This window comes from Scyliorhinus canicula, chromosome 21, assembly GCF_902713615.1.
Source record: "Scyliorhinus canicula chromosome 21, sScyCan1.1, whole genome shotgun sequence".
Classification (NCBI taxonomy): domain Eukaryota; kingdom Metazoa; phylum Chordata; class Chondrichthyes; order Carcharhiniformes; family Scyliorhinidae; genus Scyliorhinus; species Scyliorhinus canicula.
In genome coordinates, this window is record NC_052166.1 from 55,891,968 (window position 1) to 55,919,753 (window position 27,786).

The 27,786-nt window shown below is 41.2% G+C and overlaps 2 protein-coding genes across 2 annotated transcripts in view; one reads left to right on the top strand and one right to left on the bottom strand.

The window, feature by feature from the left end:
* Positions 1-5,742, bottom strand: part of cfap77 (cilia and flagella associated protein 77) — a 264,362-nt gene extending 258,620 nt beyond the window's left edge. Inside the window, exons 1-2 of the mRNA XM_038781648.1 lie at positions 5,579-5,742; positions 4,052-4,236 (exon numbers count right to left, since the gene is read on the bottom strand). Of these exons, the coding sequence (XP_038637576.1) occupies positions 4,052-4,135 (84 nt within the window). The 5' untranslated portion in view covers positions 4,136-4,236; positions 5,579-5,742. The remainder of the gene's footprint in view (positions 1-4,051; positions 4,237-5,578) is intronic.
* A 121-nt stretch (positions 5,743-5,863) lies between these two features.
* LOC119955456 (probable helicase senataxin) overlaps positions 5,864-27,786 on the top strand; it is a 140,057-nt gene continuing 118,134 nt past the window's right edge. Inside the window, 7 exon segments of the mRNA XM_038781647.1 lie at positions 5,864-6,031; positions 10,995-13,611; positions 17,023-17,208; positions 17,944-18,022; positions 21,198-21,328; positions 23,398-23,626; positions 26,289-26,375. Of these exon segments, the coding sequence (XP_038637575.1) occupies positions 6,008-6,031; positions 10,995-13,611; positions 17,023-17,208; positions 17,944-18,022; positions 21,198-21,328; positions 23,398-23,626; positions 26,289-26,375 (3,353 nt within the window). The 5' untranslated portion in view covers positions 5,864-6,007.

Here is a 27,786-nt window from a genome sequence, read left to right on the forward strand (position 1 = left end):
TAAACACGAGGGAAGAAGGAATAGAAGGATATGTTCATAGGTTTAGATGAAGTAGTTTCATTGGGGGTTCAGTGCAGCATAAATATTATCATGGACCTATTGGGCTGAATGATCTGTTGTTGTATTCTATGTAATCCTATATAAATGGAACATTTGTAGAGTAATGATTGGTTGTGTTATTGTGTTATCATCCTGTCTATGAAACAAAAAACTGGAAAGAAAAAAGAATTGCTAACGTTTGTGTGCAGGAGATGCAGTACCTTTGCTGGTTAACATGGATGACCAAGCAGGAGATGCCTGGTAACATCTTCTGAATTTGAGACACAGTCGTGCAATGAAGCCATAGCGCAACTGAAGAACTTATTTTTCTTTTAATCCTGCCAATGAGAACCTTCAAGATTGCAGTCACATTATTTCAGGATCAAAATTATGGCAGTTCAGGTGATCTCCCAAAGATAAGTTAAGGAAAAAAACTGGTGCTTACATTTAGAATTACAAGGAACACACAGAATAGAAAGAAGTTATTGAGCCCAACTGGCCTACTTATGCTGCAGAAAAGCGTCCTCCTTATTTCATGCACTTGTATTCATTATAGGAACAGACAAAGTGATGTAAATTTGCTGTGCATTCTTTATAGTAACATTTAAAAAAATATATATTCAGCAGCAAATTGAAATACAAAGCTCAACCACTAGGGGAAGACACTTCCCCTTCAGAGTTGATTACCACTTAGTAATCAGTTCTTACTTTTTAACTGATATCAGCATTTACAAATCATTTTTTTGTATCATCAATTTTTACTAGAGATTGTAATTTCTATGCTTCAACGGTATTTCTGTATCTATCCGAATATTGTGGAATACTCTGTATTTTTAATTTCCCAATCTTGATTTATGGAGGGAATTAATTTACTCCAGGAGAGGGTTGTCTCTGATTTTGCTGTTGCACCAGCACCACCTGGTGTAAGATAAAGAATCTGCTGTGTACTATTGCAGTGTTTTTCAAACTTTTTTCCAGGGCCCCATTTTTGCCAACAGGCCAACCTTCGCGACCCACGCTGGCCGACCTTTGCGGCCCATGCCGGCCGACCTGCACGACCCACCATTTTCTCTTACCTTGTTTGTTGCTGACAAAAATGGAGGAAATGGTTTTCGGTTCCTTTGGCCCCAATGGTCCCTTTGGCCCCCTGAACTTGAAAAAAAAGAGGCTGCGACCATATATTTAAAAAAATGCGGCCGCACTGCGCATGTGTGCCCGATCATCGAATTTTAAAAAATCTGTTCCTGGCCATTTTGAAGGCCACTCACAGCCGGCAATATTAAAAGCCGGCTGCTGCAGCTGTTGCGCTTAGATTTGCGCGATCGGGAGCGCCGCGAAAGACGGCTCCGTGACCTTCCCGACACCCGCCTGCGACCTGAGTTTGACAATGCCTGTACTATTGTACTCTCTAAAGCACTATGTGTTTGAAGCTACTGTGATGGTAATTATAGTTTGAAACTCATTATTATAATAATATTTTCATTAATATATCATGAATAGTGAAATTACGTTTGAAAGAGAACAGCTAATGTTCAGTGAGGCTGTTTTCAAGTGCAAGAAAGGAGAAATTTTCAAAATACAAACCAACGACAGCATATTCGGCGTATCATCAGTACAAGAAAGTTGGCCCGGGGGAGATGGGGGGTAGAGAGGAGGAGGAGATAAACAAGGAAACTACATGCCATGGTAGAGAAACTATTGGAAGCAATTCTGAGACAGAATTAATCTGCACTTGGAGAGGCAGGGATTTATCAAGAACAGTCAACATGGTTTTGTTAAGGAGAGGTCATGCCTGACCAAACTGATTGAATTTTTCGAAGAGGTGACCAGGTGTGTAGATGAGGGCAATGCATTTGACGTAGTTACTTGGACTTCAGCAAGGCTCCAAACATGGGAGACTGATCGCAAAGGTAAGAGACCATGGGAGCGAAGAAAATTTGGCTAATTAGATCCAGAATTGGCTGAGGGGCAGGAGGCAGAGGGTGATGGTTGGGGGTGTTTTCCGATCAGAAGTTTGAGTCCAGTGGGGTCCCGCATGGATCAGTGAAGCCCTTGCTGTTTATGGTTTATATGAATCATTTTGGCTTGAATGTAGGAAGGTTAATCAGGAAGTTTGCGAATGATACAAAAATAGGTGGTGTAATAAATAGTGAGGAGATTATAGGAGGATCTAGACGGGCAGGTCAGGTAGGCTGATCAATTTCAAATGGAATTCAATCCAGATAAGTGTGAGGTGATTCACCTGTGCACTTCGGCAGGACCAACAAGGCAAGGGAATACACAATAAAGGGCAGGACTCTGGGAAGCACCGAGGATCAGAGGGATCTTGGTGCTCATGTACACCGATCCATTAAGATCACAGGGCAGGTGGACAAGTGGATAAAGTTGTTAGGAAGTTGTATACTTGCCTTTATTAGCTGAGGCACAGAGTATAAGAGCAGGGAGGTTATGTCGGAACTATACAAAATGTTGGTTAGGCACATCTTGAGTATTGTGTGCATTTCTGGAATCCACATTATTGGAATGATGCGATAGTACTTGAAAGGGTGGAGAGAATATTTACCAGGATGTTGCCTGGTCTGGAGAGTTTTAGTTATGAAGAGAGACTGAGGGTGTTTTCTTTGGCTCAGGGGAGACTGAGGGGGGGGACATGACTTAGATGTGTAAAATTATGAGCGGTACAGATAGAGTAGACAGGGATAAACGTTTCCTCTTGGTGGAGGAATCAATGGCCAAGGGCCGTAGATTTACGTTGAGGGGATGTGAGGATAAGCTTTTTCACCCAGAGAATGGTGGGAGTTTGGAATTCACTGCCTGAAACGGTGGTAGAGGCAGAAACCCTCATAACATTTATTAATTATTCAGATTTGCACTTGCAATGCCAAGGCACAGAAGGCAATATGCAAAGTGCTGGAAAATGGGATTAGAATAGTTGGGTGGTTGCTTTTGACAAGCACAGATGCAATTGGCTAAACGGCCTTTTCTGTGCTTTAGACCTCAATGTCTGTATGAACATAGAACATAGAACAGTACAGCACAGAACAGGCCCTTCAGCCCTCGACTATCCTGTATTTTCTTTCGTATGTCTAGTAAATAATTATAAATCTATTATTCTAGGTTCATCTCAGATTCAAATGAGCATAAAATTGTAATTGTATTCATATTGGTTCCATGATTCACTGGTGAATCTAGGCCAAAACATACCTAGCGAATTAAGTACTTAATCATTAATGAGATTTTCTAGTCAAGGATAAACACTTCTGTAGAGTTAAGAGGAATTTATACCAAATACTCAGGCACTTTACGATGTCCTCCACAGTCCAAGTCATTAATATATATATTTTTTAAGTTCTATTATCAAATATGGATAATTATTCCATGATTTGTGCAAAGAAAATACATAATGGGGGAATAATATATCCATATATTACTTCTGTAATTTATTGTTCTTTCCAAATATGTGAGCAGCACATTTAAAACCTCATCCACCAGAATGTAGGAACAGCTTCAGCCATAACATTTTCTAAATTTGTTACTATTGTCACTCCATAGCAAGGCAACAGAGAGTGCAATTCCTGCATTTGTGTCCTTTTTCCCTTTCAGTTATCCAGTTTTTATTTTCTCTTGCTTTTCCAGCAATTATCCTCCACTTGTCTTCTTTCTCTTGATTTTCATCAACTCCTTGCTTGAGTTGAATTATTGTCTCTCCAGTAACTTTGGGGGGGGGGGGGGGGGGTCTAAGCCAACATTTCCACAGCTAACATTTGGCTGATTTCTTTGTCAGTTGAAATGACAGAGAAATTAAGTTCTGTGCATTGATAACCCTTCATTTGAACCATTCATCAGTTAAACCTGCTTCTCTTCACAAGTGCTGTCTGACCTGTAGAACATTTTGAGCATTTTCTGTTTTTATTTCAGATTTCCAGCATCTGCAGTATTTTGCTTTTGTATTCACTAATTTTGTGTTTTGTTTTGACTCAGCCACCAGTATTGTGACTCCTGAAGCCCTTACCTTTATTAATAGAGGGTTAATCAGCATGGTATCCCTGATCTCCCCAACACGATCATTCTCTGACCACAATGGAGCTGGTAACATCTCTGATATATCTGGTTAATCAGCAATGATGACGAATTCTAGATTCACACCGTCCTGGAGGCTGGCTGACTGTCGCGAAATGATCGCACAGGCTAACTTCACTGTGGAGAGAAATAAGGATTCATGAACAACTGAAAATAACTCAAGAGCCACTTTGAGGCAAGTCACTTTTAAGCATATTTAATTTAAAAGAAAAAGTTCTTCCTTTATTCTTTCATGGATTCCGGCATCACTGGCATTTATGCCCCATTCCTAATTACCCTAAAAACTAAGTATTTTGCAAGGCCATTTCAGATGGAAGTTAAGAGTCAATCCATGGGTCTGGTGTTACATATAGGTCAGACCAGGTAAGGATGGCAGATTTCCTTCCCCAAAGGGCATTAGTGAAGCAGGTGGATTTTTAGCAATTGATAGTTTCAAATTTCACATTTATTAATTGAATTCAAGTTACACCAGTTGTCGTGGTGTGATTTAAACCCGTGTCCCCAGAGCGTCACAGTTATATCTGATTAAACAGCATTGATGATGAATTCTGCATTCACATCGTCCCTGAGGATGGTTGACTGCTGCAAAATGATCACACAGGCTGACTTTGCTCGCAGACACAAGCTGGGCGAGTTCACTGTGGGGAGAGATTAGGATCTGTGAACAACTGAAGTGACGCTGCACTATAACACTCCATTCAACAGCCCCGGCCTGGGTCACTCTTACATTAACACCACACCACCGTTTCCAAAGTGCAGGCTCGATGGGCCGAGTGGCCTCCTTCTGCACTGTATGTTCTATGTTCATTTCCCCCAAGCAAAACATATTCCATCGTCTGTAGAGTAAGAAGTCTTACAACACCAGGTTAAAGTCCAACAGGTTTATTTGGAATCACCAGCCTTCGGAGCGCAGCTCCTTCATCGGGTAAGTAGTCACCTGAATGAAGGAGCAGTGCTCTGAAAGCTTGTGATTCCAAATAAACCTGTTGGACTTTAACCTGGTGTTGTCAGACTTCTTACTGTGCCCACCCCAGTCCACCAACAGCATCTCCACATCATCGTCTGTGGAAGCCAGGCAGGTTAGGGGCGGCGCAGCAGCACAGTGGCCTCACGGCGCGGAGGTCCCAGGTTCGATTCCCAGCCCCGGGTCACTGTCAGTGTGTAGTTTGCACATTCTCCCGGTGTCTGTGTGGGTTTCGCCCCCACAACCCAAAAAAGATGTGCCGGACAGGTGGATTGGCCACACTAAATTACTTGCCCCTTATTTGGGGGAAAAAAGAATTGAGCACTCTAAATTAAAAAAAACAGGCGAGTTTAATTTACCGCACTTTGTAACCACAACAAAAACCGCGGGATGGTTTTGGAACTCCAGTCCCTCTTTTCCTGGCTGTCTTTAATCGCGCCGCCTCACAACAAGTACATCGGCTCTTTCTTTCCCTGAGCTTTTTCTTTCCTTTACCTGAGATTTTAACTAGAAACGCGCGGGTCCATTTAAACGCGGAGGTTCATGTTTGTTTTTCTCTCTCTTGCTTTTCCACACGGAGGTTCCTCGAAGCGTCCGTCCCGCAGCTGGGTTCCCGCTGTTGGGAATCCGTTGCCCTGGTGACGGTATCCAAGGCTTTCTGACCTCTGACCTCAGGAGCGATTTCCGCTTCCGGCGCAAGGGAGCGGGACAAGCGAGGCGGCAGGTCGGGTAAGTGTGACAACCAGGCGGCGGCGAGGGGTGTGTGTGGTCGCTTCACGTTCTCAACCGAACCCGCTTCCCTGTTAATTAAAAACAGATAATACAAGGGCGTGTGGAACGTCAATAAACCGAGTTTAAAGTTTATTACCTGGACGAGAATTGAAGCCAGGCGACAGTTTCCTGCCTTGGGTTAACACTCCCGACATGTTGCGGCACAAGGCATTGAAGGTTTTATTTTGTTTCTGTTGGATAAATAACTTTCCAAAGAGGGTGGGTGTTCGATTCAAACGCCTGATGGTTGCCGAAACAGGAGCGGAAAATAGAAAGCATCCAACAGATGTCCATGGAGAGCAGATCACGTCTTCAGCTTTTTGCCCTTCATCAGTGAGGAGGATCGAGCGAATTGTGGTGAAACAAATGTGTTGTATTGTGCTGCCACAGTGTGACCTGTTGTACAGTATTGCACATTTTACACATTGTACGATTTTGGCTATGCCCGTGGCTCCTCCCCCTAGGGCCTGGGTATATAAGCTGCCGACTTCCCTCACTGCCTCATTCTGGGGCACGCTGCCAGCTCTGTTGTAAGTCATTTAAAGCCATAGTTTAATTAGCTCTGCGTTTTCTGTCTTAATTTATGGCATATCACGGATATTTAGAATCATAGAATCCCTACACTGCAGATCAACCCATCTAGTCTGCAGTGACTTGAAAGAGCACCCTATCTGAGCCCAATCCCCCACCTCGGGGCAATTTAACATGGCCGATCCACCTAACCTGCACATCTTTGGATTGTGGGAGGAAACCCACACGGACATGAAAAGAATGTGCAAACTTCACACAGCCACCCGAAGTTGGAATTGAACCTGAGACCCTGGCGTGTGAGGCAGCAGTGCTAGCCATCGTGCCACCCATAAATTTAAACGAGTGCTGGGAATATTCAGGAGACCAGACAGCAGGTAGGGTGCTCTTTCCAAGGGCCTGTGCAGACTCGATGGGCTGAATGGCCTCCTTCTGCATTGTAAATTTTATGATTGAGGAACCGCGTGAACGTCTCTGGTTGATGACCTTTCGTCAGAATAATTTAAATTGAGCCAAAGGTAAATAGCACGAGGAAGTATGGTTGAGCTTTGTCACCCAGCTCCAGACCTCGTTACAGGCTTGGGGCCCAAACATAGAAAAAGAACTGAGTTCCACAGCTGAGGTAAGAGCGACTGCCCATACCATCAAGGCCGCTTCTGACTGTGACATCAAGGAGTCCTAGCAAAATGAAGTCATCAGGAAGCGGAGAAAATCTCTCTCCATTGATTGTGCCCAGCACACGGAAAGATAGCTGTGATTGTTGAAGAGAATAGTCTCCACTCCAGAAATTGCCGTAGGAGTTCCTTGTAGGGCGGCGCAGTGGTTAATATTGCTACCTTACAGCGCCGAGGTCCCAGGTTCAATCCCGACTCTGCGTCACTGTCCGTGTGGAGTTTGCACATTCTCCTCGTGTTTGCGAAACATTGAGTAATCTTTTCAACTTTAATGTGACCAAAAAGGCAGTTTCGATTTCCTCAAGCTGTGACATGTCTGGCTAAACAGTGGATGCTCGATGTATAGTTATGAGAATCTGGAGTTTATGAAAACCCAAAAATATGTACCTTCAGATTGACTATATATTGTATTGATGACAAATGAAGATTGAGCGATACACAGAGCAAATTTGGTATGTCGTTGACGTCCTGTGGTAATGCAGATAATCCAAAATCTAATCTTCAAATAGTGAAGGGTTATTTGCTCACTGTGTGCAGATGTAGGTTTGACCTTATTTTTATATAGTACCTCCAGACATGATATATACAATTGGCAGCAGTTTGAATGATACACCGTTTATCAAATCTGGAGGCTGCCTGGTTAGCAGAGCCATTGAATAAATGGGATTCTCAAGATGAAATTGTGGGCTAAGCTTTTAAGTGTGTTTCAATAAAGCATAAGGTAGGGAAGGGACCTTGGCTTGGCAGCATGCTGAAAGTTGTGGCTTTTGACCTGAACTGAGAATCAAGGAGGTCTACAGACATATTTGGTGATGGGAAATAAATACTCAGTTGGAATACTGCGTTGGCTAGAATTGGACATGCTTATGGAAGGATGTCAATGCTTTGGAAAGGGTGCCCAGAAGATTTGCCAGAATGGTATGGGGAATGAGGGAGTTCTGTTTTGTGGAACAAGATGGGAATCTAATATTGTTCTCAGTAGAGCAGAGAAGGTTAAGAGGAGAATTATATGGCTGTTTCAAGTCCTGAAGGATTTAAGCAGATCATGAGAAACTAACTGATTCGACTGGCAGGAGGATCAGTAACCAGAGCAAACAGATTTAATGTAATTTCCCAAAAATGCAGGGCAGAGTGAGATTTTTGTATTTCACAAGTGAAGGCTGGTTTAGCACAGTGTGCTGAATAGCTGGCTTGTAACGCAGAACAAGACCAGCAGCACCGGTTCAATTCTCTTACCGGCCTCCCCGAACAGGCGCCGGATTGTGACGACGAGGTGCTTTTCACAGTAACTTAATTGAAGCCTACTTGTGACAATAAGCAATTATTATTATCATTATTATTGATGACCTGAAACACACTACCTATAAAGGTGAGGATAGATTCAATAGCGATATTTGAAAGGGAATTAGATAAACTGGAAATAGAGAATTTTGCTAGACCATTGAGAAAGAGCAGGGGGGCGAAACTGATTAGATAGCTCTTGAAAGAGCTGGCACAGCTACAATAGGTGAAATGCTCCGTACTGTCTGATCCTATGATTAAAGCCATAGGAATTATGTTGTTAATGTCAAAACAGGCATCCAGAGGAATGTACTTGCATGTTTGTATTGGTGAAAAGAATGGCAAAATGGAGCTAGGTGGCATCAGTTAGTGTGTGGATGCATGATATGGTTATGGAAAGGGACCAAGTAGCCATGGAACCTTTTCTCTTCATTTGGGTTTCTCCTCTGTCTCCATCACAAACCATGTCTTTGTTTGGCATGTATAGCAAAGCCAGGAAAGAACAGTGCAATAGACTAGGGTTACAGACAGATGTTAAAGTAGCACTAATGTTGATGATGAGGGAGATGATAAAGAAAGGCATGATTGATGGGCACAATGATATAGTACAGGCTAACGATGTTTCCATATCAAGAGACAGGCTTGTATTTTACTGCCCTTTAGAGGAGGAATACAACCCTGCTTGTGTTGTTTGGCCTTTGTGACTTGAAACCCACACTAACATACTTGTTTCTTAATGTTCTTCTAAAATGGCCGAACAAACGACTCAAACCGTAAAAGATGCACCACTACCACGTTTTTTGAGAGAAGTTACAGATGGGCAATAAATGTGTCCTTGCCAGTACTGAGAATTATTTTTTTAAAAACATTTAATGATGGCTTCTGCTTGCTATGTCGTGAACCCTGAAGAGTGACACAATTGGGTAGGTTACAACTGAGGAAGAATTGGGCTGCAGCAATTACTATAAAAGTTTGAAAGTCTAGCAGTCCTCTCTCCAGGCTGATACACAAAGAGTATCCACTTGGATGATGTATTGGATGATTGAACAGCACCTATAAAACTGTGTCCCAATGGGAAACAACTGCCCACGCAAATGCTGCTGAATATATACAGCCATACGTGTAGGTATATTAAAAGAAAATCTGAAGATGAATTACAATGAATAGAATTGAAGGATCTCCCAAAAGGAGTGAGGAATTGATAGGTGTCGCCATTCATTGGTTTCACTCGCTATCTTTTTAAAAAAATATTTATATTCTCCTTTTTCACATTTTCTCCCAAATTTACACCCAACAATAATCAGTAACGAATGTAATATCAATCCCCATATCAATGATCCCATCCTCCCACCAAACCCTAAACATTAGCCTGCATGTTAACATAAACAAATGACAAAAAGGAATCAGGAATCACCCATAGTCACCATTAACACACACAGTCCCTCTTCTACCCCCCCAAACCCTGCCAGTGCCCCCCCCCCCCCCCCATGTTCGATGTGATCCAATTCTCGAAAGTGTACAATGAATAACACGCATGAATTGTAGAACCCCTCCATCCTTTCCTGCAGTTCAAATTTGACCATTTCATGCAACAAGAATTCCAGCAGGTCCCCCCACCACACCAGGCCACAGGGTGGAGAGGTTGATCTCCACCCTAACAGGATCCGCCTTCGGGCGATCAATGAGGAAAAGGCTATAACATCCAACACCCCGAATATGGCCTCCCGAGGGCTCGGGTCCAGTTTCACGTGCACCAGTTTAGAGATTACCCTAAAAACCTTCCAGTAATCCTCCAGCTTTGGACAGGACCAAAACATATGAACGTGGTTTGCGGGGCACCACTCGCAACGTTCACACACATCTTCGACCCCCCTCACACACATCTTCTACCCCCCTCAAAGAGCCGGCTCATCTTCGCCCTTGTAAGGTGCGCTCTATACATCACCTTCAGCTGTATCAGCCCCAACTTCGCACACGAGGTGGAGGCGTTCACCCTCTGGAGCACCTCACACCAAAACCCCTCCTCCCCCAACTCTTCCTCCCACTTCGCCTTGATCCCTTCCAGTGGTGTCTTCTCCGACTCCAAAATAGCTCCGTAAACCGCCGACACTACCCCATTCTCCAGTCCCGAGACATCAGCACCTCCTCCAGCAATGTGGAAGGCGGGAAGCTCTGTATCTCCATTCTGGCAAAGTCTCGAACCTGCATGTATCTAAATATTTCCCCCTGCTCCAGCCCATACTTCACTCCCAGGTCCTTCAATCCCGCAAAACGACCCCCCAAGAAACTAAATCTTTTAGTGTCTTAATTCCTTTCTCCTCCCATCTCCAAAAATTTCCATCCCACTTCCCTGGCTCAAATCTATGGTTCCCCTGAATCGGCATTTCCTTTGACCCTGCCCCCAACCCGAAGTTCACTCACTATCTTGATAGGATTTATGCATTTGACGTCTATTTCATGACCTGATGTCATTCTTCTCTGCTGGCCTTGGAAATCTCAAAGTACAACAGAATAATTTGAATGATCCTGTAGCAAATGCATAAAAGAATCTCTTGATAATTTGGTTGGGGAAGAGAGAGAATAAATTGATACATGCAGCTACATGTTCCTTGCAGCTTCTTGTTTAAGCTAATATTTCTTTCCATTTCTGAAAGCAGGTATTGATCGAGAAAGAGAGCAGTATGATGCAAGATGCACTACAGAAAAAAATATGGAAGCACAATAGTAACACAAAGAAGAAGCAGTCTGTGAGATCACTGGAAGATGATGCTGCACAGACTGACCAAGAGATGCAAAATCCCAAGTTAGGTTGTGGTGAAAATAAATGGAAGAAAAAGAAAGGCCATTTTGCATCTTTAGGAGAGTGTGATATTTCGGAGATTGCTACAGTAGATATTGAACAAGACTTAAACAGTCAATTGTTTGTGGATAAAAGTAAAAAGAAACTGAAGAAGAAAAAGAAAGACCATTCTGCATCTTTAGGACAGTGTGATATTTCAGAATCGGTTACAATAGATACTGAACAAGTCTTACACAGTCAATTGTTTGTGGATAGTAGTGGAAAGAAACGGAAGAAGAAAAAGAAAGACCATTCTGCATCTTTAGGAGAGCGCGATATTTCAGAAATTGTTATAGCGAACACTGAAGAAGACTTAAACAGTCAATTGTTTGCGGATAGTAGTGCAAAGAAACGGAAGAAGAAAAAGAAAGACCATTCTGCATCTTTAGGCGAGTGCGATATTTCGGAAATTGTTATAGTGAACACTGAAGAAGACTTAAATAGTCAATTGTTTGCGGATAGTATTGGAAAGAAACGGAAGAAGAAAAAGAAAGACCATTCTGCATCTTTAGGCGAGTGCGATATTTCAGAAATTGTTATAGCGAACACTGAAGAAGACTTAAACAGTCAATTGTTTGTGGATAATAGTGAAAAGAAACGGAAGAAGAAAAAGAAAGACCATTCTGCATCTTTAGGCGAGTGCGATATTTCAGAAATTGTTATAGCGAACACTGAAGAAGACTTAAACAGTCAATTGTTTGTGGATAATAGTGAAAAGAAACGGAAGAAGAAAAAGAAAGACCATTCTGCGTCTTTAGGAGAGTGCGATATTTCAGAAATTGTTATAGCGAACACTGAAGAAGACTTAAACAGTCAATTGTTTGTGGATAATAGTGAAAAGAAACGGAAGAAGAAAAAGAAAGACCATTCTGCGTCTTTAGGAGAGTGCGATATTTCAGAGACTGTTACAGTGAACACTGAACACAATCTCCCGTTTGTAGGTAGCAGTGAAAAAAAACAGAAGAGAAGGAAACAAGACAGGATCAATTCTGGATCAGCAGAAGAATGTGACGATTCACAGATGCAAAACCCCAGAGAATCAGATCAGAGTGAAAGTAAACCAAAGAAGAAAAAGAAAAACCGCTCAATATCATTGGAAGTTTTATGTGATGGTTCAGAGACTGCTATGGTGACCACCGAACAGGACTTGCAAAATGTACAGTCTGTAGGGAATAATGGCAAAAAATGGAAGAAAAAGAAAAAAGAGAGGCACAATTCCAGATCAGAGGAAGAATACGACGTTTCAGAGACCCCAAATCTCCAGTTATTAGGTAATAGTGAGAGAGAAAAGGACAAACACCATCCCAGGTCACTGGAACGTGATGTCACTACGCAGGTGAGTTCCATAGACATTAAGAATGAGGCACAATGTTTTAAGTTGACGGATTGTGGAGGCAATGAGACAAGTGTTTCAGTGCCTGCAGTAAAGACCAAACAAACACTGCAAAGTGCCAGGTTGATGGACAGTGGTGATAAGAAAAAGGACCATATCAGGGCAGTGAAAAATTGTGTAGAGGTTACTACGACAGAGACTCCACAAGCAGTGCAGAATCCCAAGTTAGTGGGTGGTAGAAACGGCCACGAGAAGAAAAGGAAACGTTCCAGTCCAGCAGAAGAGGGAGGTGGAAAATACCATTCTAAGTCAGAAGAAAGTGTTAATGATTCTGAGATTCCTGCAAAGATTCTTCTCCAAAAGAGTGCAATGTCAAAATCTGTTGACATTGATACAGAAACATCAGCCAAAAAATACAAGAGGACAAAGAAGATCATTAAATTTGAGAATAGTATTAACAAAGATGCCTCCCTCAATGATTCTGAAATATCACAGAAATCGATCAAAAAATGTAAATTAAGCAGCGTATTGCCATTTGAAAATTGCAGTGCAGGCTTGCGACAAATCACTGACAGATCTTTCAAGAAACATACAGTAAAATGCAGTGCAGGTGGGCTCGCAGAGAAAGAAGCAACGGATCAAGACTTTTCAGAGATCACCGCAGAGCAGACTAGCATAGGTTGTCAAGGAGCTGTCAAAACCCCCAAAAGGTACAAGCAAAAGAAAGGCACTTTGTCAGGACACAAGAGATCTGGCAGAACTAAGAACCTGAAGCGGGATACGCCTTCTGCATTGAGCACTGAAAGCACACTTGAAGTTGTCATTACACCCCAGACCATCGCAGATCCAAACAAGAGGAAAAATAAGCAGCGGCAACACAAGATTGGATCCAACAATAAAGTTAGCATCACGACTGTCGGGCGTTCTCCGAAGCAGAAAATACCTTTTGGCCAAGATGAAACTAAAGTCACAATGTTTGACAAATCAAAATTAATTGAACTGCTCAAGGACTTTATCCCTAATGCGAAAAATCTGACATCTGAAACAATGTACAGCATGTATAAATATGACCTTCCCAGATTTGAAAAGTTTAAAGAAGAAGGTATGGCTAATCAGTACAAAACTGCTGTTTTATTCTCTGACGCCACACAGCTTTATTGTTGAGTAATTTCTTGTACACTTTTTCAGTTGCTCAATTACAGTGTTTTATTTCAATATATTGTGGAAACAAAATTATTTAAAACTAATATGAAAGATACTGTGTTCTCAAATGTTAAATGCTTAAGAGTTTGCAACTGAAGTTATTCAACACCTATAATTTATGGAGTAGACTTCCTGTGGTGTTGCTCCTAATCAGCTGATATTTTATACGGTTGGGTCTTACACGAAGCATAATTCCCAGGCAAATTGAATTATTATCCTTGGAAATACTGGGATGGGAACCGATGATCTTATAGTAAGTACTAGGATGGGAACTAGCAGTATTCCCGATCAGTATTCCGAACTTTTGATGAACCCTGGAATGGGATGTTCTATGATCAGTGGGAGATGGGGAACTGGAATCTGAGAGCTTTAGCGAGGGAGGTCTTGGGGTTTAGTAAGATTTGGTCAATGCTGGAAGTACTGATAATAAAGTCAGTGAACTTATGAAAAATTGAACTGGTCCAGTGATTTGGAAGTAATTTTTATTGTCACATGTAGGCTTATATTAACACTGCAGTGAAGTTCTCTGAAAAGCCCCTAGTTGCCATACTGCGGCACATGTTTGGGTGCACGGAGGGAGAATTCAGAATGTCCAAATTACCTAACAGCATGTCTTTTGGGACTTGTGGGAGGAAACCGGAGCATCCAGAGGAAACTCATGCAGGTACAGGGAGAATGTGCAGACTCTGGACAGACAGTGTCCCAAGCCGGGAATCGAACCTGGGACCCTGGTGATGTGAAGCAACAGTGCTACCGTGCCTGCCATAAAAAAATATGGAACGCTTCACGAATTTGTGTGTAAGGAAAAGTGGTGAGATGGGGTTGTGAGTAGGAGGAAGGAGAATCTTCTAGTCCAACAAGCCTGAAATGGGAAGTTTAGCACATTTGAGAAGTGGAAGCTGGCATTGTTGTAGAGGGATTGGGGATTCAGTCTAACAGTTTTGGCAGGGGTTGGGGATCTAAGTGAATGTGCCAAACTGTGATTGTATGCAAGATTTGGTCCCTCTGTCCTCACACCACTTGGGTTCAGGAGCTTATTGTTCATTAAGCGATAAGTAAACATTGCTGATGAATCCCCGCAACCAAAGCCTGACTGTCACCTTTTCTCACCTATTCATGGCCTTGCCCAGAAACCATAATGCTGCACCCAAACACCATTTATTCACCTTCGTTGTTGTGTGGATGGGCTGAAAATGTATCTTTTTTGTGAGTATTTTTAGAAAGCCCCTAGATGAGAGAGTAAGTTTGACTTACTTTTATTTTTGCAAAAGGTGTAGCTACTTTATAACTGTTTGGTGTGCACAGAGCAGCTACTTTGGAGATCCTGGTTAAGCCGTTTATACCACACCGTACAGAAACCTGTTGTCAAACATGCAGATGGACAACAGTCAAATTCCATTCTGCTTTAAATGATAACAAACAATATTTATACTGACATTCATATTAAAAACTATAAAATATCACCCTATTAGTTTTGTTTAATTGTGAATATTTTGTTAGCCTCTGCATCTGCTGCCACCACAGAGAAAGTTGTAACAGGTGGAGGTTAAAGGAAACAAATTATTTCAAGGAACTACATCTCAAGGACAGCAACTGCTCAAATAATTTATGCCGCTTACAGGGTTTCTCTGTATACTTTTAAAGAAACGTGACAATTAATCTTTAATTGCCCATCAATTATTAACTTCTGCGTTGGAAGGAAAAGCCTTTTTAATTCAGTTCTGAATTACATTGCAAGTTAAATACTGTAATTCAGGCAACTGCAGCCAATTAGCACACAGAAAGTCATTAAATAAATGTGTCATAGGTTTCTGTGGCCGAATTAAATGTTGACCAAGAGAGATCACTAGACTTCCTCGTAGTAATAGGAGAGTCTTTTATGGCCACCTAAACAAGCAAACAGACCTCGCCTAATAATACTCTATACCATTCCTTTATACCATTCCTGGTTTAGCTCACCAGGCTAAATCGCTGGCTTTTCAAGCAGGCCAGCAGCACGGTTTGATTCCCATACCAGCCTCTCCAGACAGGCGCCGGAATGTGGCGACTAGGGGCTTTTCACAGTAACTTCATTGAAGCCTACTTGTGACAATAAGCGATTTTCATTTCATTTCATTTCAATGCCCACCTAGATTTCTGGGCCCATAATGGGTCTCAAACACATAATGTTGAGCTCTGAGGTGAGTTGTACGGGCTAAACCAAACTGATCCTTTATTACTGATCCTAATGTTTTACATGGCACTTGATTAATTTCTTATCTGTGCTACTATCATAGAATCATAGAATTTACAGTGCAGAAAGAGGCCATTGAGCCCATCGAGTCTGCACTGGCCCTTGGAAAGAGCACCCTACCTAAGCCCACAAGTTCACCATATCCCCATAACCCTGTACCCCCACCTAACTATTTTGGACACTAAGGGCAATTTATCATGGCCAATCCATCTAACCTGCATATCTTTGAACTGTGGGAGGAAACCGGAGCACTCGGAAGAAACCCACGCAGACATTGGGAGAATGGTGCAGACTCAGCACAGACAGTACCCCAAGCCGGGAATCGAACCTGGGACCCTGGAGCTGTGAAGCAACTGTGCTAACCACTGTGCTACCATGCCTCATCTATACTGCACTATTTTGATGTAATACTCCATTCATCTATTAAATTTGATCAAGAATGCTTACTGGGACACGCCAAATTAGATGATCTGGTCTTTGAACTGCAATAGTGTTGCTGTGGCTCAGCGGTAGCACTCCTATCTCTGAACCAGAACATTGTGGGTTCAAATCCAACTCTAGACAGTTGAATACCCAAGTCTAGGATAATGGTCCAGTGTGATATTGAGGGAGTGCTGCTCTGCCGGAGGTGCCATCTTTCAGATGAAATGATAAACCCAGAACTCATCTGCCTTCTCTGGTTCACACACCAAATCCCATCATAAGAAGAGCAGAAATGGTTATTCCCTGTGTCATGGTCAATATTTATCCCTCGATCAACTTCACTAAAAACAAATGCTCTCTTATTGCATTGTTATTTATGGGGGCTCTGTGTGAAGATTGGTTGCACATTTCCTACATAACAGTGACTACATTTAAAGATGAGAAATTAGTTTGTTGGTTATAAAGTGTGTTGGGAATCATAAGGTTGTGAAAGGCACCACATAAATGCACATTTCCTTTCCTCCCTGCTCAATCATCTTTCCCTTATTCGGGACTGAGCAGTGAATTACAAATAAGCAATACTTCTATTTTTAAAAATGCTTTTTAAAAAAAAGTGGGATCTGGTAATTGCTTTAATATTTGTCCCTTGTGTAGGAATTCCAGTCCGACGAGGCAGGTTTACCCAGGAGGAGAACCAGCAATTAGAGAAAAACCTCAAAGTATTCATGGATCTAACTGGAGTTGAAAATGAATGGGAGCTTTTGCATGTTCCTGAGTCCGCTGATGAGAGTTTAAGAATGAAACGACTGAAACAGGATAATTTATTCTGCTGCAGACTAGGTATATCTGGCTTTAGTTTCACTTTTATGCCAATGCAATTCTATTTAACAGGGGTGGGTCTCATATTTTTGAGTTTTAAATTACATGATTCCAGCATCTGACAATTTACTCGTAATATTTATATTGATTGAATCCTTCATTTTTCAACTGTTGCTGTTTTTTGCATTGATCTGCATTATTTCCCCTTTATACCTGTTGACCAATAGTGATTTCTAAATTTTTCTCCATTAATGCCCAAAATGTTTCACTCAGTTTGACTGATGAACATACAAATTAGGAGCAGGAGTTGGCCAATCAGGCCCTCGAGCCTGCTCCATTTGTTAAGATTATGGCTGATATAATCATGGCCTCAATTCAACTTTCCTCACCCCCATACCCTTTGACTCCTTAGCGATCAAGAATATAACTCAGCCTTCAAAAATATTTAGTGACGCTGTCTTCACAGACCAATGACCCTCTTGAGAGAACGTAAATTCTCTTTGTCTCCATATTTAATAGGTGACCCCTTATTTTTAAAAGGTTGTCCCCTAGTTCTACTTCCCCCCCACAAGGGGAAATGTCCTCTCTGTTTCCACCCTGCCAATTCTCCCCAGTTTCAATAAGATCACCTCTTTAAACACCCAAAGGATACAGACCCCAACCGAATCTGACCTTTCCTCATAAGATGACCCCTTCATCTCAGTATTTGCCTTTCCTTTCATCCAAATGTTACATATTTGAAACTTCTTTTTACAGCTGAAGGCATTCCAAGGCCTTGGAAATCTGTTTATCAGCGAGCCAAGAAAATGTATGATCCTAATCGATGTAAAGGCAGGTGGGTTAACCTGGAATACCTCACATACCAGTCAGTTATTTTGTATTTAGCTGTTTAATTATTTGAGTGTTTGATGTTCTTTGTCAATGATAATCTGCTTCTGCAACAATAAAAAATAATTTGCAATTATAAATTTTAACTCTGGGCTGGTTGTATTTAAAATTATTTCAGTTGAGGGTGGTAGTGAAGTTTCAGCATTTGGTGTTTCTCCTTGTGTGGCTGATCGTTGGTGTGAATATTGTGTCCTTTAATTTAATGGCACATTGTAATAATGTTTCCACTCGGTAAAGTCCTACTGCCTTTGAATTTGGGTTTGCTGATGCTTGATCAAGTGGTAGCTCTCAATTTTTTTTGTTGCTGCCTGTTTCCTACCTTTCTACTCCCTATGTTCTCCGAATTATCATTCTTCACGTGTAAGTTTAAAGGATTAGTGTTCTCAATTGTTTCTTTGTGAGAAATGCCACACCTTATTCTGTCTTCACTTTGCAGCACGACTGATTTGTTTATTATCAATTAGATGAAAATGTAGGGGAATTAGAGGGATATGCTAATATGTTAGATAAAATAGTGTGAGAGGTCGCTCATGTAGAACTTAAATAAAGCATGGACTGGTTGGGCCCAATGTTCCATATCTGTGCAGAAAATTCTATGCCATGTCACCAGTTTCTTCCCACCCCTCTGCCCTCCCAGTAGTTTTGGGCGCCAATGCCAGTGATCATATTCCTACAGCTTTCCCAACTGAGATTAATTAATTTGGCACAAAACTTGGAATAAACCCAAATTTCTGTTTGACTCTGTCATGCACTTGTTACGGTACCGGACCAGACCCCAATTTATATTAGGAAACCGGATGAGAAACCCCAACAATTTTCCCAATTTGTAAAAACTGAGAGGAAAGGATTCTTCTCTCTAGGAGGAATTCCACTGACAAATAGGGATATGTTATATTAAAACAAATGTTATTATTAACACAGGATTACACACATGAACATCACAGAAAATTGCTTTCAATTAACAATTAAAACAATTCTTAAAATAAAAGGAAATACTTTTACCTACTAACTTATAACTTCTCTATCTCCAATTAAGCAAAGCCCATTGCAGGTCAAAGCCACTGGTAAATAAAGTTAGCGAACACAGGGATACTTGCAGTATTATTCTGCAGATCTTTCTTGGAAAGACTGCTTGGAAAGAGAGAAACCCTTTCAGGAAACAGCCTGCAGAACTTTCAGTGTTTGTCAGACTCCTGCTCAACCTGGCAGCATTTGGCAAAAACTGCTGTTCAACTTAACCCCCTGCAGACTGCCAAATCTATATCAAACTGCCAAACTAGACAGACTTGGCTCCTCTCATTAAGTATGTCATCTTTATCCCACACAGATCCCATGATCTGCTTACTTCAGTCTAAACGCAATGTCTCAAATTTTCTGAAATCAAAAGAGAAAATGCTGGAAAATCTCAGCAGGTCTGGCAGCATCTGTAATAAGAGGAAATTATCTACTCTCCAGGGAATCTCCAGCAATCATAACAAAGTTCCATTAGGCCTGTATCGGTAATCAATTAAATTGTTAGAATCAGTGATTATATCACTTTTACAACATCTTAATTCTGACATTTCGTGGACAGTGTCTGCATGTATATTAAACCAGGATTTTAAAAAATATTACTGCAACAGATTACCCAGGCTTTTAATAACATTACTAGAAAATGCAATCTATCCAAAAATTTCCTACATTCATATCACAGTACTACATCTAACAGTTGAGCCATTAGCGAACAAAAAACAAACTACGACAGCAAAATGCAAGATCGGGCACCTCTTGACAGGAAATCAGAATTGAAGGATTCTCTGGGCTATGCTTATGCATTTTCTATTTGGTATAGTGTAGAAGCAGCAAGACATTACCACTAACCAGCCCTACAACCCCCCGGGATATCTACACTTCTGGCTTCTTGAACATGCTGTTGACCACCTTCAGCTGTTAAGGTCCTAAACTCTGGAATTCCCTCCTTAAACATCACCACCATTTGACTTTAATATTCTCTTTAAACCCAGCTCTTTGACTAAGTGTTTGGACATGTGCCCTCAACACTCCTTACTTGGCTCAATGTCAAATTTCAGGCTGTCCTCTTTAAATATAGATACAACTAGTATAATTGCAGTACTGAATTTGAAAATGCTGCACATTTTTTGATATTAAAAATGCACTCTGCTTTAGGTCCTTCCCGTTCTTCGGAAAAGTAATTCCCTTTGCGTTCACAAATTATATCCTGATTCTGGCCATTATTTAGAACTGTAAATATCTGACCAATCACTACACAACATCAGCAAGCAACCTTGTTGTGCTGCGCTGTAGATCCTGGCACAAATTGACTTTATTTGCTCCTATTTTTGTAGTTTAGTGAGCCGGTAGATAAGAAACAATTCCGTAGACTGATTCCTGGGATGAAGGGGTTGTCTTAATGAGGAACGGTAGAGTGGGTTAGCCTATACTCATTAGAGTTTAGAATTTTTTTAAAATGTGTGCATCACTGGTTAGGCCAGCATTCATTGCCCATAACTGGGTAATTTTCCACAATGCCAGGTAGATGCAAGTACTGTAGCTGTACTGCCACAGCTTGGCTAGGAGGCAGAAAGTTCTGGAGCACAAGTGGATAGCACTATGGCTTGACAGCGCCAGGGTCCCAGGTTTGGTTCCCCGCTGGGTGATTGTCTGTGCGGAGTCTGCACGTTCTCCCCGTGTCTGTGTGGGTTTCCTCCGGGTGCTCCGGTTTCCACCCAGAGCCCAAAGACGTGCAGGTTAGGTAGATTGGTCATGATAAATTGCCCTTAGTGACCAAAAAGGTTAGGAGGGATAGGGTGGAAGTGAGGGCTTAAGTGGGTTGGTGCAGACTCAATGGGCCGAATGGCCTCCTTCTGCACTGTATGTTCTATGTAATACAAGTCTTCAGTACTATTGCCGGACGCAGTGGAGACTGGGTCATTGAATTTATTCAAAGCCGAGTTGGATATTTTTGATTGACAAGGCAGTCGAGGGTTATAGGGGACAGACAGGAAAATAGAATTAAGGCCACAGCAGATCAGATTTTACTGATTGACAGAGCAGGTTAGGGCCTAGTCTTGCTTCTGTTTCTTGCCTCTTTCTGATATTAAGTACAGATGTGTTGTTATTAGATACACAAAAGATGAACTGAAGAAACTGCAATGCTTGCAAGTTTTGCATGGAAACAACTGGAAGAAGATTGCCGAACTCATGGACCGTAGTGACCAATCTGTTATGGGTCGCGCAAGAACAATAAAGAGCTGTAAGTTAAATTATTAAAATATTCATTTACTCCCCTCCCCATGAAGTGTGGTTAATTTGTAGTCACTCAGTGCTGGATAGCGTAGCCTTGTAATTAATAGCAATACAATAAATGTAGAAATATTTTGTGGTACAGGGGATTTTCTATAATTTGATGTCAAAAGGTTTGTTTTAAAAATGTAGTAATTAACCTTAATGGTGACATTTAACAACATCCCACAAATAGAAAATTATATTTTTATGGCCAAATCCATAGTTTAGCATTAGCAATAGATTGCCGTTAGAAACCCTATTACACCTGACATGGTGTCATGTTTCATGGGATTTCTAACAGCGATGAGTGGAAAAGGGAACCGTGTCACCACATCAACTGATTTAATTAATTGCTGATACTTTTCTAAGTACTTAATTCCTTATGAAGCACATTGGAGCACATTGAGGTAGTGAACATAGAACTGTACAGCACAGTACAGGCCCTTCGGCCCACAATGTTGTGCCGAACTAGTCTGAAACTAAGATCAAATCAACCTACTCCCAATCATTCTAGTACACTCCATATGCCTATCCAATAACCGCTTGAAAGTTCCTAAAGTGTCCGACTCCACCTTATAAAGAGCTATAAAAAGCAAATTGTTTTGACTTTTCAGTTCTGCTTATGGAGAAAATGTACGTAGAATTTGCAATACAGAAACATTCAGCCCAATTCATCTATGCTGGTGTTTATGCTTCACACAAGCATCTTTTCACCCCTCTTTGTCCAATCCAATTAACATTTCCCATATGTATGCTTCATCACCATTGGCAACTAGGTGGGACTGCAACTGCCTGGTTTCATTCTTATTGATCCAATATCCAAGGATCTATCCTTGGCCAGCTTCTATTTCTCATCTTGCATGTTGGATGATTGCAACCTCAATCCAAAGCACCATCAGTTTCCACATGTATTCTGATGGTACACTGCTCTACTTTGTCCTCACCTCTCTCGGCCCCTCTAATGTTTCAAAATTGACGCACTGCTTGTTCTGGACAAACCTAAATTTCCTTCAAAATATTGGGAGGACTGGAGAAATCTGTTCCATCACAAATTTAGTTCCTTAGACACTGATTCCATTCCTCTGGCAGCTGTCTGTGGCCGACTGTTCAGCCTCAGTGTCACATTTAAGTCAAAGATGATCTTTCGCCCACATAGCTGCACTATAACTGCTAGTTTCAACCTCAGTCAATTCTGTCCCTACCTTCACACCTGCTGAAACTTCAATCCATGTCTTTGCTACCAGTTTACTTGACCATTCCAATGCACTGCTACAATTTCCTTCCCGCCACCCCGCCCCCCCCCGGCACCTTCTGTAAATTTGAGATGATCTAAAACACTGCTGCTTGTGTCCTAACTCTCACAAAGTGCTGTTCACCAATCACACCTTATTTCATGCTCGCTGAACTTTATGTATTACCTCAAGGTTAGGCAACTGCTTGATTTTATAAATTTCATCCTGATCTAAAAGTTCCTCGAAGGCCTTACCCACCCTAGCTATATAACCTGTTCCAGCCCTGTAACCCCTGAGATATCTGCAGTTCTCCAATTCTGGCCTCATGCGCATCTCCTATTTAATTCCTGCACCATTGGCAGCCTTGTCTTCTCCTGCCAAAGCCTTAAGCTCTGGAATTCCCACCCTAAACCTATTCACTTCTCTTTACTCCCATAAGATGCCTCCTTAAAGCCAACCTCTTTTATCTTGCTTTTGATCATCCATCTTAATAGGTCTTTATGTGGCTTTGTGTCAAATGTGGTTTAATAATGCTTCTTTGAAGTGCCTTAGAACATCTTTGTATGTTAAAAGAACATGTACAAAAAGTTGTAGATGTTTGGAAATGATAAAGCAACTAAATATTTTATTTTACTTTTTATCGTTATGTTGATGTTTTTGTACCATATATATCCATAAATTCAGTGATGTAACAACTACGAAGAAAGATCATATTTGATTGAAATTATATTGTCTAGTTTCTTGTTAGATTAACATATTATGGTCGAAAATAAAATTTCTTTAAATAAGTTTTCTTTTTAAACAGCTTTGAACGTAGGACTCTGGAGTAAGAAGGAGACAAAGACGTTTATGAAGATAATGGAGGTGGTTATGAAAGATAGGATACAAGAAGCATCCCATGATCTAATCAGCTCACCTTCAAATACAAACAGGCTTCATTCAATCGTTCGTGAAGAACTATACAAGGACATTCCTTGGTCTGCAATTGCAGACCAAATGGAGAACAGAAACTGGGCGCAATGCAGGCAGAAATGGTGAGCAGGTTGTTGTGATTTAGAGTGAAGACTTTAATCCTTTTAAGATTTGGAAGCATTATAGCTGTTGCAATGGGGCTAAGATCTCACACTAAAGTTTTACATCTAATAGCTAATTTCTCAAATAAGAAAATGGACAGTGACCTTTTAAAATGGCTGAAGCCATATCTGGCTTCAAACCTTTTAAACAATAGGAGCTAATCTGGCAGTATCAAAAGAAATTTGTGCCTCGTTATCTCTGTAGACATGCTAACATCCCCTGTGTACTGCAGAGACCAAATTCAAAGTGAATTATATAAAGGCCATCTCCATTTCATAAGTCAGGCCTAGCTAATTGGAGCCGTCTGCTAGGACAAGGGACCAGACCCTGGAACCTTCCTTTCAAATTCTTAATTATTGGAACATTAACAATCCCAGAAACCCAGGCAGAGGAATATATGCCCTTTGTCAAAGCCAGAGTGAAGACTTGGGAGTCATGTGGTATGACCCCCCCCCCCCCCCCCCCCCCCCCCGGAGAACCAGCTGGCCTGCAAGGCAATCTACTCTCTCCATCTACCAAGCAACAGCTGAGAAAAGGGGTTCTGACAAGGGTTGAATGCCTGGTCCCTGATCCTGCTTCTCCTGGAACCCCTGAACCTCTGTATGTACCATCGCCTACAAGGCTGATTCATCTCTCAAGTGCCTATCTCATTGTGAAAGACAACTCGACTGGAAAAGTAAATTATCCAACATTAGTTCAGCCTGCTGATCTCTTGTGAAGGAATACACCATTAAACTTTGATTCTGGACTCTGGACACAGATTAAACAATTATTTTCTCTGTCTTTGCCCTGTAGATGTTTCTTTCCCTATCCACCTCATTTTATTATATGAGTGAAAAAGAGATAATGTTGCTACCCTCCTCCTATGTTTGTGTGTGTGCAAATAAACTAACCCTCTGAGTTCCCTCTGGGGCTGTTAATAAAAATTGGATCACACCAAAACCGAGGAGTTGGAAAATGTGCCACCGCTTATAAAGGGGGGAGGGAAATCAAAAATACCCTCCTGTCTGTAACATATTTTATATGAACTCTCTTCTTTCCAGGGTGAATTTGAGGATCCTCAGCATTTCTGCAGACTGGCCAATGGACACTGTTGCTAAACCTCTCCTGTTAGAAATTACACTGTGCTGACAGAGAAACTCTTTCCTGTTCCATCTGTCTATTGTCCATTTCATGGCATTGAATATAAGGCAGTCTGTGGACCATAGCGTAACAGGTCACAGGTGCTAGCATTCCGCCAGCAATGCCTTGTCTTGGTTTGATGGTCTTGGATAGAACTCCCTCTAATGTTGGTTACAATGTTTTTTAGTCGCACTGAGGATGGACATTTGTGGAATTTTGCTGTACGCATCAAAAAATTGCTTTATAAGTGGATTGTTGAATAATAATTTTGGGTATGGTTACTCTTGCCTCCAATTTTTACTCATTGGACTTAATTTTGAAACATTGGGCAATTACAAGATCTTTTATGTTGACTGTCATGTGAGATTACCTTTAAGAAATAGGTGTTTATAAATGGGTGTGTATATAAATATCTAGTGAGTACCTTTAAGAAATGAGTGTTTACTACTGCAGTGATGTCAGAGAGTGGGTGGAGCTGGGCTGTCTGTCAGCTTTTTACTTTTGTTTTAGAGCAGGCTGCAGGGTATGTTTTACTTTTGTTTTCAGAGCTGGATAGCTGCAGTCACAGCCAGAAGGTGTATGAATCTCTCTCTAATCTAAAGACTGTAAATCGATCCTGGTGATTTAAAACTAATAACAGTAGTGACTTTAACCTGATGTGCTTCTGGTAAAAGGTGTTTTAAGTCATATGGATGTTAAAAAGAAAGCTTATGTTTTAAAAAAGATTAACTTGAGTTCATAGAATAAACATTGTTTTGCTTTAAAAAATGCTTTTCCATTTCTGCTGTACCACACCTGTAGAGTGGGCCGTGTGCTCCCCATACCACAATCTATTAAAAGTTGTGGATCAGGTGAACTCCATGATACACTTTGGGGTTCTCTAAACCCTGGCCCATAACATGACAATAATTACCAATGTCAATTAATTTTAACAGCAGCCTGTTTCACATTGTAAAACATACCAATGTCCCTGGGTTGCTACTACCACAGAAATTACTCGACAAGCTTGTTTTTCATTTTTTAATATTATTTTCACAGTGACTTCATTGCAGTGTTAATGTAAGCCTACTTGTGACAATAATAAAGATATTATCACTTATAAGATTTTAAAGAAATGGGTTGCTAAACAAATTTGTGTAGCTAAAACTAGTTTAGACAAACTATTGTTAAGAAGGAACCTGAGGTGTACCTGGAGAGTTTGAAGGGAAGAACAACGGCTCTGTCAGCATTAAATGGTATTAAAATTTGACTCTGAGAATCTGGAATTTGAGAGAGTGCCTAGCTAGACACCTGAACAAGGATTGCCCGCCAAATCGGTGGTGTATTTTGATATATTTGTTCACCAAAGTACCTAACTAAAGCCAGCTATTTGCTGCTGGGATTAAATTCCTTGGTGCAATATGGTTGTCTGCTATGCTAAATCACCACATTTAGATAAACATTGTCTTTAAAATCCCCAAATGAATGCAGTGATTTTAACTTTCTTTTATTCTGTGACAGGATGCAAATCTTGTTTACAAAAATGACTGGAGGGGTGGACCCCTCTGAATTTAATGGCTACCGGGCAAAAATCAGTCTCGTCAAAAGGTAAAATGTACAATTAAGGCAACAAACAGCATATTATTGAGTAGTGGCTTCATATTAAAACATTCATACAATAAAATGGAAAACTCTCAATTTGAGTTAAATACCTGATTAAAGGAATTGCAGGGTACCAAATTTGATTTGAAGACACAAGCGCTGTTGGTAAGGATGATGCAGTGCCTATCCTCTAATGTACTGCGTAAACAATCTAATGGCAGAATTTGAAGTAGCCCAGATTTTGCAGTATTTTTTAAAATACCAATTTAGAACACCCATTCATTTTTTTCCAATTAAGGGGAAATTTAGCGTGGCCAGTCCACCTATCCTGCACATCTTTTTGGGTTGTGGGGGCGAAACCCACACAAACACGGGGAGAATGTGCAAACTCCACATGGACAGTGACCCAGAGCGGGGATCGAACCTGGGACCTCGGTGCTGTGAGGTTGCAGTGCTAACCACTGCACAACCGTGCTGCCCCCAGATTTTGCAATATTAATAATAATGAAATTGTCAATGAAACCTTATTGCTCCTCTGAAACCGATAGCAACTTCTAGACTAAAAATTAGAAATACTCAGCAGATCAAGCAACATCTGTGGAGAGTTAACATGCCACGGAATCTTTTCCCACTAAATGGGTAGATGGTTTAATGTCATATCCAAAAAACAGCATCTTCAACAGCATAGCATTTCCTCAGTGTTCACTTGAGCATCTGTCTTGATTATTGTGCTCAACCCAGAACCTTCTGGCCATGAGCTTAACCATGCCTGATTACAAGGGGGAACACTATTATTGTTCAGGGAAGGATGTGAAGGGTGAGAAAAGAAGTGCAGGAAATGGTGGACACTTGCTTAAAACCTGGTCATTTTAAATTTTTACAGTTCTGACCAAAGGTCATGAAGTTGAAACATTCCTGCTTCAAACTTGTTGCATTCTAACTTTTCCCAGTTCATCTGGTGCCAATTCTACCGAGTACTTCGCAGCATTTTACATTCTAATTGAACTCCCAGCAGTATTTTGCTTTTCCTAACAACTCCTTAAGTATATGTTAAATGTGGGAATCCAAATGTTGTGTCAGTGATTCTATGCTTCCCCATGTGGGGGGCGGTTGTTGAATTCCCCTACAGACTGAAAATAATCAGTAAACTGATGAGAACTTTCACCGTTACACTATTAGCCTCGCAGTTGAAAACCCTTGGGAAAGCTTTCCACCTAGTCTAATAGATTTCATAGAATTTACAGTGCAGAAGGAGGCCATTCGGCCCATCGAGTCTGCACCGGCTCTTGGAAAGAGCACCCTACCCAAGCCCATACCTCCACCCTATCCCCATAACCCAGTAATCCCACCCAACACTAAGGGCAATTTGGACCCTAAGGGCAATTTAGCATGGCCAATTCACCTAACCTGCACATCT